The sequence below is a fragment of the Rattus norvegicus genome, chromosome 7 (assembly GCF_021556685.1).
Source record: "Rattus norvegicus strain SHRSP/BbbUtx chromosome 7, alternate assembly SHRSP_T2T, whole genome shotgun sequence".
NCBI classification, from domain to species: domain Eukaryota; kingdom Metazoa; phylum Chordata; class Mammalia; order Rodentia; family Muridae; genus Rattus; species Rattus norvegicus.
In genome coordinates this window covers 42,159,472-42,172,533 of record NC_141540.1, presented here as the reverse complement: position 1 = coordinate 42,172,533, position 13,062 = coordinate 42,159,472, and the positions used below count along the sequence as shown (strand labels likewise).

At 36.7% G+C, this 13,062-nt stretch overlaps 1 protein-coding gene across 1 annotated transcript in view; it reads right to left on the bottom strand.

Annotated features, from left to right (window-relative positions):
- Positions 1–294: 294 nt before the first annotated feature.
- Epyc (epiphycan) overlaps positions 295–13,062 on the bottom strand; it is a 34,416-nt gene continuing 21,648 nt past the window's right edge. The window contains 4 exon segments of the mRNA NM_001434571.1: positions 295–1,149; positions 8,758–8,853; positions 9,980–10,182; positions 10,981–11,139. Of these exon segments, the coding sequence (NP_001421500.1) occupies positions 979–1,149; positions 8,758–8,853; positions 9,980–10,182; positions 10,981–11,139 (629 nt within the window). The 3' untranslated portion in view covers positions 295–978.

Genomic DNA, 13,062 nt, shown 5'->3' with positions numbered 1-13,062 from the left:
ACTTCAGTCAGAATGACTAAGATCAAAAACACAGGTCACATCAGATGCTGGCAAGAGTATGTAGAAAGAGGAACACTTCTCCACTATTGGTGGGATTGCAAGCAGATACAGCCACTCTAGATATCAGTCTGGTGGTTCCTCAGAAAATTGAAAATAGTTTTACCTAAGGACCCAACTATACCATTCCTGGGCATATACCCCCCAAATGCTCCAGCCTACAACAAAGACAAATGTTTCACTATGTTCATAGCAGCTTTATTTATAATAGCCAGAAGCTGAACAGAACCCAAATGTCTTTCAACAGAGCTGTGGATACAGAAAATGTGGTCCATTTGCACAATGTACTAGTCAGCTATTAAAAACAATGACTTCATGAAATTAGCAGGCAAATGGATGAAACTTGAAAATAATCATCCTGACTTGATGGTCTTAAAAATGATAAATTTTATCAAGAAACTGAATGAATGTGTGTTGCTATTGTATACAGTTACTTGCAAACTATGATTATAAGAAACACTTTTTCACAAGACCACATATTTTTCAAACACATTTAATACTTTCCTTGTGCTCTTAAATGAATCAGGTGGGAAACATATATCAGTGATAATTAAGATTAAAGAAACTTAATTACATGTCTACATCTTAGCAACGTTTCTAAACTATTCATTTCAACTGTTTTATTTCTTACATATTTATCTTGACATGAACATCTACAATTTTCAAATTGTATGAGATTTGATGACTAGTTCAAATATATACCTAATTTACTGTCTATATATTTTGTTAATTTATACTTAATCATGTTTAGTTAAGTTATTGAATTCTTATTTTATCTTAACACCCTTACCTTATTGTTTATATAACCATGCCACATTTTTTAACACATCGGAAATATACCGAGTTTGTTTCTGAAGAGAGATATGCTTCACTTGGCTACAGAAAGCATCACAATGCTGATGTTTGCCTAACATTCTAACATTAGATAAAACTACCAATGGGCAAACGAGGTAGACACATGTATGCCTGAGGAGTTTTGCTGAGGTTGATCGGGTTTCCATCCAGTCGAATATCCTCTAGCGCCTTACGAACATAAGTTAAATTTTTAACGTTACAGAAAGTGTCCTCATGCATCTCCAGAATGTCATTATTCTAAAAGAGACAAAAACAGTGAAATGACAAAACATAACACTCCAAGGTGTTGAGTGAAACAGTAGTACATTTTGAGTCACCCCTTTTGATTCTTTTATTTATACCACTAGTCAAAACTGTTTATTCTATCATTATTATATACCAGGCACTGTTTGTTCCATAAGTATGCAATTAGTTAACAAAGCAGACATGTTCTTACCAGTATGGGGGTAAGAACATGGGATATATAATGGATAATGGGATACATGTTAAAAGAATATAAGTGGGTGAGAGGAACTGTTGACCAACTTCCTTTGCCATGTATGTGTAATTATTAATTTAATTTACTTTTTCTCTGTTTCTCAGTAGGACTGTCAAACACAATATTTAATGAGATACTAAGAATAAAGATTCCCCATCTTGTTTCTGAGTTTGGAATGAATATATTGAAGTACCTTTCTGTGGGTTTGGAATGATTGACTTGATGAATGTCCTTCTATTCCTAGTTTTGTTTCTTTAGAGAATTTGTAAGAAAGATATATTGAATTTTCTCAAATGCATTTTCGGTATCTATTTAGACAATGAGGCAGTTTTATTTTCTATTCTGTTACTATGGCATATTGATGTCATTTCATTGATATGGGTTAAATTATTCTTTTATTCTTGAAATAACTACTACGTGCTAATAGCATGTCATTATTTTTACATGTTAGTGGATTTGGAATGTTGCTTGCCATGGTAGATTAGGTTTATAACATGCATTGATCTATAGTTTTCTTTGATAGATTTGGCTACTTTTGTTACTGAGATAATATTAACTTTTGTTAGCACATACACTTACATTCCATCATTTAGAATTCTTTTTAAAGGATTAAAATGTATGAAGGAAATAATGGTGGTCAGAAAAATTCAAGAGACCCAGAAGTTTGAACAATCCTGAGACCACAGGACAAAATGCCACTTCTGCCCTCCTCTCCCACATCCCTGGCCCAAGAGGAAACTGCATAGTGCCTCTGGACAGAGGAATATAGGAGCAGGCAGGGGCAAGAACCTGCTGGGTCCAGCCTGCACCCAGAACAGAGCTGAATCGGTCACACAGGTCCCTGCACCCAAATCCCACGGGGGAGAGAGCTGGACACTCAGAAGTGCGGACACTCCTGAGAACTCAGAGAAGACTACTCTCTGGCCACATCATTCCCAACACAAGTGGAAATTGCCTTGTGCCGTCTGTGTCCCCTGGGTATAGGGACCTAGGAGCAGCCAGGGGCAGGACCTTTCAGTGTCTGTCTGTGCCGAGAAATGATATCCAGTCACTAGGAGTATCTACACACCTGAGAGCAGAGCTCACTGTTCCAAGATCTGGCTGAAAGAAAACAGGTCTACAGGAGTGCTGACACACAGACCTACAAGAGGGACAAGTCACTGTCAGAGACAGGAAGACAAGCTAACACCAGAGACAAACTGCTAGCAAGAGGCAAGTGCAGGAACATAAGCAATAGAAACCAAGACTCCTTGGCGTCATCAGAGCCTAGCTATCCCAACAAAGCAAATACTGGATATGCAAACACACTGGGAAAGTAGCATTTAGATAGAAAATCACATTTTATGATGATGATGGAGGACTTTAAGAAAGACATAAAGAACTCTCTTAAAGACATATAGGACACAAGTAAAGAAGTAGAAGCCCTTAAGGAGGAAACACAAAAATCCCTTAAAGAATTACAGGAAAACACAACCAAACAGGTGAAGGAATTGAACAAAACCATCCGGGATTTAAAAATGTAGAGAGAAACAATAAAGAAAGCGCAAAGGGAGACAACCCTGGAGATAGAAAACCTAGGAAAGAAATCAGGAGTCAAAGATGCACGCATCACCAACAGAATACAAGAGATAGAAGAGAGAATCTCAGGGGCAGAAGATACCATAGAAAACATTGACACAGCCATCAAAAAATAATGTAAAATACAAAAAGCTCCTACCCAAAACATACAGGAAATCCAGGATACAATGACAAGATCAAACCTAAGGATAATAGATATAAAAGAGAATGAAGACTACCAACCTAAAGGGCCAGTAAATATCTTCAACAAATTTGTAGAAGAAAACTTCCCTAACCTAAAGAAAGAGCTGCCTATAAACATACAAAAAGCATACAGAATTCCAAATAGATTGGACCAGAAAAGAAATTCCTCCTGTCACATAATAGTCAAAACACCAAATGCACAAAACAAAGAAAAAAATATTAAAAGCAGTAAGGGAAAAAGGTCAAGTAGCATATAAAGGCAGACCTATAAGGATTACACCAGACTTCTCAACAGAGTGTATGAAAGACAGAAGATCCTGAGTAGATGTCAAACAGACCCTAAGAGAACACAAATGCCAGTCCAGGCTACTATATCCAGCAAAACCCTCAATTAACATAGATGGAGAAACCAAGATATTCTATGACAAAACCAAATTTACCCAATATCTTTCTTCAAATCCAGCCTTACAAAGGATAATAAATGGTAAAGCCCAACACAAAGATGGAAAGTACACCATAGAAAAAGCAAGAAAGTGATCTCCTTGCAATGAAACCGAAAGAAGAGAGATACACAAACATAATTCCACCTCTAACAACAAAAATAACAGGAAGCAACAACCACTATTCCTTAATATCTCTTAGCATCAGTGGACTCAAATCCCCAATAAAAAGACATAGACTAACAGACTGGATACTTAAAGAGGACCCTGCATTTTGCTGCCTACAGGAAACACACCTCAGAGACAAAGACAGACACTATCTCAGAGGAAAAGGCTGGAAAACAACTTTCCAAGCAAATGGTCCGAAGAAGCAAGCTGGAGTAGCCATTCTAATATCAAATAAAATCAGCTTTCAACCAAAAGTCATCAAAAAAGATAAGGAAGGACACTTCCTATTCATCAAAGGAAAACTTCACCAAGATAAACTCTCACTCCTAAATATCTATGCTCCAAATTCAAGGGCACCTACATTCATAAAAGAAACCTTACTAAAGCTCAAATCATACATTGCACCTCACATGATAATAGTAGGAGATTTCAACATCCTACTCTCATCAATGGACAGATCATGGGAAGAGAAATTCAAATGAGACATAGAGAAACTAACAGAAGTTATGAACCAAATGGACTTAACAGATATTTATAAAACATTTCATCCTAAAATAAAAAGATATACCTTCTTCTCAGCACCTCATGGTACCTTTTCCAAAATCAACCATATAATCAGTGACAAAACAGACCTCAACACATACAGAAAGATAGAAATAATCCCATGCATCCTATCAGATCACCACAGACTAATAATGGTCTTCAATAACAACAGAAACGACAAAAAGCCCACATATACATGAATGTTGAACAATGCTCTACTCAATGATAACTTGATCAAAGGAGAAATAAAGAAAAAAATTAAAGACTTCTTAGAATTTAATGAAAATGAAGAAACAACAGACCCAAACTTATGGGACACAATGAAAGCAGTGCTAAGAGGAAAACTCACAGCTCTGAGTGCCTGCAGAAAGAAACAGGAGACCGCATATGTCAGCAGCTTGACAGCACACCTAAAAGCTCTAGAACAAAAAGAAGTAAATACACCCAAGAAGATAGAAGGCAGGAAATAAACTCAGGCCTGAAATCAACCAAGTAGAAACAAAAAGGACTATACAAAGTATCAACAAAACCAGGAGCTAGTTCTTTGAAAAAAACAACAAGATAAATAAACCATTAGCCAGACTAACAAGAGGGCACAGAGAGTGTATCCAAATTAACAAACTCAGAAATGAAAAGGAAGACATAACAACAAAATCTTAGGAAATTAAAAAAAAATCATCAGATCCTATAACAAAAGCCTATATTCAACAAAACTGGAAAATCTGGAGGAAATGGACAATTTTCTAGACAAATACTAGGTACCAAAGTTAAATCATTAACAGATAAACCATCTAAACAACCCCATAACTCCTAAAGAAATAGAAGCACTTATCAAAAGTCTCCCAACCAAAAAGACTCCAAGAACAGATGTGTTTAGTGCAGAATTCAATCAGACCTTCATAGAAGACCTCCAAACTATTCCTCAAAATAGAAACACATGGAGCACTACCAAATTCCTTCTATGAAGCCACAGTTATGCTTATAACTAAACCACACAAAGACCCGAAATAGGAAGAGAACCTGAGACCAATTTCCCTTATGAATATCCACACAAAAATACTAAATAAAATTCTCACAAACAGAATTCAAGAGCCCATCAAAATGATCATCCATCATGGTTAAGTAATCTTCATCCCAGGGATGCAGGGATGGTTCAATATAAGGAGATCCATCAATGTAATCCACTATGTAAAGAAACTCAAAGAAAAAAAAGCACATGATCATTTCATTAGATGCTGAGAAAGCATTTGACAAAATTCAACACCCCTTCATGATAAAAGTCCTGGAAAGAATAGGAATTCAAGGCCCATACCTGAACATAGTAAAAGCCATATACAGCAAACCAGTTGCTAACATTAAACTAAATGGAGAGAAACTTGAAGCAATCCCACTAAAATCAGGGACTAGACAAGGCTGCCCACTCTCTCCCTACTTATTCAATATAGTACTTTAAAGTCCTAGCCAGAGCAATCAGAAAATGAAAGGAGGTCAAAGGGATAGCAATAATGATAAAAACTCCATGGTATTGGTACAAAGACAGGCAGGTAGATCAGTGGAATAGAATTAAAGACCAAAATGAACCCGCATACCTATGGTCACTTGATCTTTGACAAAGGAGCTAAAACCACCCAATGGGGGAAAAATAGCATTTTCAACAAATGGTGCTTTTTCAACTGGAGGTCAGTGTGTAGAAGAATGCAAATCGATCCATTTTTATTGCCCTATTCAAAGCTTATGTCCAAGTGGATTAAGAACCTCCACATTAAACCAGATACATTCAAACTAATAGAAGAAAAAGAGGGGAAGAGTCTTGATCACATGGGCACTGGGGAAAATTTCCTGAACAGAAAACCAATGGCTTTTGCTCTAAGATCAAGAATTGACAAATGGGACTTCATAAAACTGCAAAGCTTCTGTAAGGCAAAGGACACTATCATTAGGACAAAACAACAACCAACAAATTGGGAAAAGAACTTTAACAATCCTACATCTGATAGAGGGCTAATATCCAAAATATACAAAAACTCAAGAAGTTAGACTCCAGAGAACCAAATAACCCTATTAAAAATGGGGGGCAGAGCTAAAAAAAAGGATTCTCAGCTGCAGAATATCAAATTGCTAAGAAGTAACTAAAGAAATGTTCAACATCCTTAGTCATCAGGTAAATGCAAATCAAAACAACCCTGAGTTTCCTCACACCAGTCAGAATGGCTAAGATCAAAAACTCAGGTGACAGCAAATGCTGGCGAGGATGTGGGGAAAGAGGAACAGTCCTCCATTGTTGGTGGGACTGCAGACTTGTACAACTACCCTGGAAATCAGTCTGGAGGTTCCTCAGAAAATTGAACATTCCACTCCCTGTGGACCCAGCTATACTTCTCCTGGGCATATACCCAAAAGATGCTCCAACATACAACACACTCCACTATGTTCATAACAGCCTTATTTATAATAACCAGAAGCTGGAAAGAACCCAGATGTCCTTCAACAGAGGAATGGATACAGAAAATGTACATCTACACAATGGAGTACTACTCAGCTAGCTATCATAAACTATGATTTCATGAAATACCTAAGCAAATGTATTGAACTAGAAAATGTCATCCTGTGTGAGGTAACCCAATCACAGAAAAACAAACATTGTATGCACTCACTGATAAGTGGATATTAGCCCAAAAGTTTGAATTACCCAAGATACAATCCACCAACCACATGAATCTCAAGAAGAATGACCAAAATGCGGATGCTTCACTCCGTCTTAAAAGGGGGTACAAAAACATTCATAGGAGGGGTTATGGAGGCAAAGTTTGGAGCACAGACTGAAGGATCGGCCATTCAGAGCCTGCCTCACATGGGTATACAGCCCATATATGTATGTATACACACACACACACACACACACACACACACACACACACACACACATACACATACAGCAACCCAAAACTAAATCAGATTGATGAAGTTAAGAAGCACATGCTGACAGGAACTGGATATAGAAATCTCCTGAGGGACACAACCAGAACATGTCAAAAACAGAGGCGAATGCTAGCAGCAAACCACTGAACTGAGAATGGGACCCCCATTGAAGGAATTAGAGAAAGGATTGAAAGAGCGGAAGGGGCTTGCAACCCCATAAGAACAGCAAAGCCAACCAACCGAAGCTCCCAAGGGCTAAACCACTACCCAAAGATTATACATGGCTCAACTGCATATGTAGCAGAGGATGGCTTTGTTGTGCACCAGTGGAAGGAGAAGACCTTGGTCCTGCCAAGGTTGGACCCCCAGTGTAGGGGAATGTCGAGGGTGCGGGAAGCAGGTGGATGGGGAGGGGAACACCCTTATGGAAGAAGGAGAAGGGGATGGGATAGGGGGCTTATGTCTGGGAAACCAGGAAAGGGAGTAACATTTGAAATGTAAATCAAAAAATATCCAATAAAAAAAGTAAATGAAAAAAAAAGAAAAATTCAAGAGACAAATTAGCCATATTTCAGATCTACACAGAAATACAACAAAAGTATCAGAATATAAACACTAGCAGGAATAAGAAAATGGAGGTGTAAATAGTAACAATGTACAGAGAAAATCATAGAAACCAGAAATTACTTCTTGCTTGTACTTCAGCAAGTAATGGATATTTTGTCTATTTATTTATTCCACCAAAAAATAGAATATACCTGAGAAGCCTGATTACTGCTGTAAAGTAAGTTATAGCCATGTAGGTATGAAGTAAATTATCTACCATTTTTTCAATAGCTAAAATTTTTCACAGAGCACAGTGTAATCATATGGAAAGCAATGAAATATGCTTAGAAACTAGTAGATCATAATATTCGTGAAAATGTATTTTTCTTCATTCCCCCCAAAATCAGGTTCTGCTTAATGGGAGTAGAAATAACTTTGAAATGTTTTTCTATTGTTGTTTTATTTTGTTTATTGTTTTTGTTTTTCATAAGAGAAGAAGGTAAAAGGGAAAAACTGAACTCTCTTTTACTGAAAACATGGAGACGTCATTTTGTCAGGACATGTGGATGCCTTTGGACTGAACTTACTTCATTATAAAACATGATTTTCTTTTTTAAAAAAGGAATGAAAAAATAAAAAAAAATAAAAAAAGGAATGAACCTGAAAAGTTTTTTCTGAAAACTATAAAGCAAGCTAGATTTTTGCCTTCCCTTTATGAACCTTTCAATTTAAAGGGAAATCTTTATTAACTAAATTTTATTTCTAAAAGAATAAAAATAACGACTGAAGATACCATCAATGTAATAGAGTAGACAGAACCGTGAAGATACCAACACTTTATTAGCATGACTAGTAGAGAAACAGAAGCAAGGAAATTGATGCACATTGTCAATAGGTCATGATGGATAAATTTGTTAGTCTTGGCTTCCTTTTATTTGTGTTTGATCATCCTGCAGTGGGGGCTCAATTTACCATGAGAAACCAACCTACCTGGAGGTGAAGAGCCTGCAGATTTTCTGGGAGTGGCAGAGGAATGTGGTCCAAGCTGTTATCCGTTATATAGAGATGGTGGAGATCATACATGTCCTGTAAACAGCCATATGGAAGACTGACTTCCTTCTATATGCAACAAATTTAAGCTAGTATGTCCCTGTCAGGACCCTGGCTCCTAAATTACTAGACAATTCAATCAACCTTGAAAAATTTTGTCGTAAGCACTCTGTCATAGAAATGAAAATTATGGTTTAATCATTTAGAAAAAATTATTACTTTGGATATAATTTCTCAATTTATTCCATTGGATATGTTTTGAAATTAGATCTCAAAAGGGAGATAAATATATATATATATATATATATATATTATAAATTTAGAAAAATGAAAATTTCTGTTAGCCAATGACTAAATGCTTCATAAGAAAAATTGTATTGTGGCAAGACAGAAAACATCTAGACAATAGCTGGTATATACTAGCCAAGTACCCCAGTGAAGCAGTGACTCATCTCCACTCATGCCCTCTCATTTCAACCCTTGCCAATGTGTAGGATGAGATGCCCTAAACTCAGCCACCATTGACTTTGGAACCCTTCAGACGTTCACACTTCCCACCACCAGCTACCTGAGTACAATAATTTTCCCTTCAAAGACCAAGTAAAAACTTACCATTTAACCTATATCTGCAGGAGAGATTCTAATGGAATGGGGGAATGCTAAGAAAACTAGCTAGCTATTGTTCTTGGAATACAGCCATTGTTCCAAGCAGGGCTTCCAAATCCAGACTTGTTTCCTTCAACTTACAAAAGAAATTCCCAAAGGATAACTCAATCTAGACTCTTGTGTCCTTCTATCCTCAAAGCCATACTTCCTTCCTCCCTTCCCAATCACCCAACAACTTTAGATCTCCCCATTTGTGGATCTCTAAGAAAAGTTACATGTTCTGTCTTGTCTTCTGGGAGCTTTTTGCCAACATGTGTCCCAAGTACCATTGACTGCTAATTCAAGCCCCACTTTGCATTCATAGGGCCTGACCACATTCAGAATGAACCAGAATACACTTTATTTTCAGTTTCCACAGATAGTGGAGAGGAGCTTCTTTGAGAAGGTAAAGTTGCTGTTCCATGAAATCATTTTGGAGATGAGCCAAGGCTAGACCATGACAGAAGAGAAAGTAGAAACTGGAAGCTACTCTGTGCAGGTAGCATCAGAAGCTTACTTTAAATGCTTCTTGCTTAATGCCTTTCCTTCCGAGTCTGTTGTTGCTGATATCAATAAATGTCAAAGTGTTTGGCAATTCTGGAAGCTGCTTTATCTTATTGTCTCGCAGGACCAGCTCTTGGAGGCGAGGCAGATTTCGGAATGCATCTTCATCAATCTCTGATATTAAATTGGATGTCAGATCAATCCTTTTTAAATCACCTAGAAGAGAAATATGGCAATAGCTAAACATTCTTGAATATGGTTGACTCAAACAAAACATGAATAAATACATAATAATTATAAATATGAATATTAATCTGTATTATATCTGTGATAAGATAATTATTTTATCAAAGTGCTTTTCAAATGAGATCTGTGCTCATATTCCTAGAGAAAATTATCATTTTACTAAATAAATGGTGTATTATATTTTAAATAGCTCTTCTTTTCTTTACATTTTTCATAATCTTTGTCTGGAATTTTCTCTTTAAAGTGTTTTCCTTGAAAACAAAAGTGCTACATTTTTCCTGACAGTCCAAAATACAGACATTAGAAAGAAATATTTATATTGTTGAAATGCTTTATCAAGACAACTACTAAATTGCTTCTAAGAAAGCAACTATTCTAAAGTAGAATAAGTTCATATTCTTCAATCATAAGTCAACTGTTCTTTAATGGAAACATATCAAAGAAGCCCAGAACATTTGTTAGTTTAATACCATGTCAGCGCACCCAAAATTACAATGTGAAAATTAGTTGTAGCTTATGAAGTAAGCTATTTATAATTAAAGTTAGTCAAAGTAGCTTGAAAATTAATAGCAATTATGTAATTTTCTTGCCTATGACTATGTGTTCTTCCATTTTACCATTATTGAAACATGCTTTTAAATATTTAAGCAAAATGAGGAACTAATTTTAGAAATTTTTAAGATCAAAGTTTCATTCTAGATACCAACATCTCACATAATTAAAAATTCAGGGATGTCTATTAGGAAAGATGAATCTTTATGTCCATACTTAAACTTGCAAAGTCATTTTTGTTGATCTTTTTAATTCTGTTGAAGCGTGAATAGAAATACGTAGTCTTCTTGGGCAGCGGAGGGATGGCATCAAGTTCATGGTCATCACAGTATACAGTGGTACTTATACAAGTACACAGGAGGCAGGTTGGAAAGTCTGGAACACATGATAAATGACTATACGTCAGTAAAAACTGAAGGGAAGAGAAAGAGGAAAATTGTGTAGAGGTGTTTCCTGAAAGGAAAGGTGAAGAAAAGATGGTCATAACTCAGAGGGAGCTGTGTGTCTTGTAAAGCGATTGATCTAGTTCAATTTCTACAGCTATGATAAAATAAACGGACGAAGAAGGATTTGAGGAACCAAGGGTGTACGGCTGTTCACAATTCTAGGTTACCATGTGTACAGGGAAGTCACAGTGGCAGGAGCTTGGGTAAGCTTGTCACATTTCATCCACAGCCAAGAGGAGAGAGGCATAAATGCATGCATGCTTAGTGCTTACTTTGAATTCTCTACTCCTATCCCGGTCAGGATCCCGAACTGGGCAATAGCATCAGCCACTTCCGTGCTGTATCTTCTACAGTTACTTAAGGTAATCAAGGCAATCTCTACAGATACACTCATGGGAGGACCCTGATCTAGGCAATCCCCTCACTGAGCTTTTCCAGGTGGTCCCAATTTATTTCTAGTTGACAGTTAAAAGCCAACCATCACAATAGGTAATCACAATGGGGGAATTGGAAGAAGACAGCCTCATTGCAGATAAGGAGAGGTTGGTTGCTGAAGGGAAGGTAGAAGCAATTAGACCTTGTTGCACAGTAAAAAAATATACCAACATCTCACAAGTAGGAAGACATGCAGTCTCTCAGTTATCCTAGCAATAAACGAGTGGAGTGCATGATTGTTACGATAGGTGGATTGTGAGTCTGGTCTGGCTGGGAGACTGCGTTTTATCTGTAAAGTAAGGGATTGGATGATGAGGTTCATGGTTAAGAAAAAGGATGTAGACAAGAGCAGTGAGGTGTGAGGTGAACTGAAGATATGAATTAGCTTCAGTACAAGGTGTAAGGCTATGAGGTAAAGTGAGTTCTATCAAGACAAGGAGAGGAAATGGTGGTGGTGGGAAGGAACCTGAGGACTGTTCAGTCACGAGTTTCTCTACATTTACCTGGAACTTTTCTGGAATACTCGTACTGTGGCTAAGAGGAATAGTTCATCTCTAGGTTGAGGGTTCCTTTGTCATTTCTGATTAAGAACTAAAATATACCTATTAAGATCTTATTGGTTTCATTTAAAAAGGTATACTACACACAGTAACAACTCTGGGATAAAAATCATTTAGTCAAGAAAGTAAAGAGAGTTCTTTAAGGGGAATCTGCAAGGTATTTAATGTTTGATATGTTCTCTAGTCATTATAATTTCACTATTACCACTGATAAGTTTTAAGTGAGGGTATTTGATTTTGTACAGTTTTAGTCTTATATTTTAGCATTGATTGCACAGAATAGTTTATACACATTCACTTGGATTGTGATTAATTTTTGTTTTAGTACTCATAGATTGTGACCATTTGAGTTGAATTAACTTTGAAAAAGAAAATTTTGAACTTTAATATTCTAAAATTTTCTGAGCTGTTAAACATGCATGAATGTATGCTTCTTTTCTGGAAATTAAAATGTGATTTACATTTCGACTTCATTATATACCCTCAGTTGACTCAGTTATAAAATATAAGATATTTGTTGATATTCTCTCAAAAATTAATTAACCCAAACTTCACAACAAATACTTGAAGGACTGCGCCCAAGCTATGCAGACAGGGTTATGCTTGGGAGACTAGGGAAGGCATGGGGAGGGAAGATCCTGGTCCTGTGCACAGGACACTTGGCTAGTAAATCTAGCCAACTACCCATTATTCTGGACACTAGAGGAGAGCCTACTAAATCTAATACCCTAAAGCGGTAAATTTCTATCTGTATTCTAAATACCCATTTTTTTTTGTTTCCACACATAAGAGTAGGTCTCACTCAACCTCAAAAAAGTTCCTCTTTGTAATAGACAAAGAATATTATAGAGATCCAT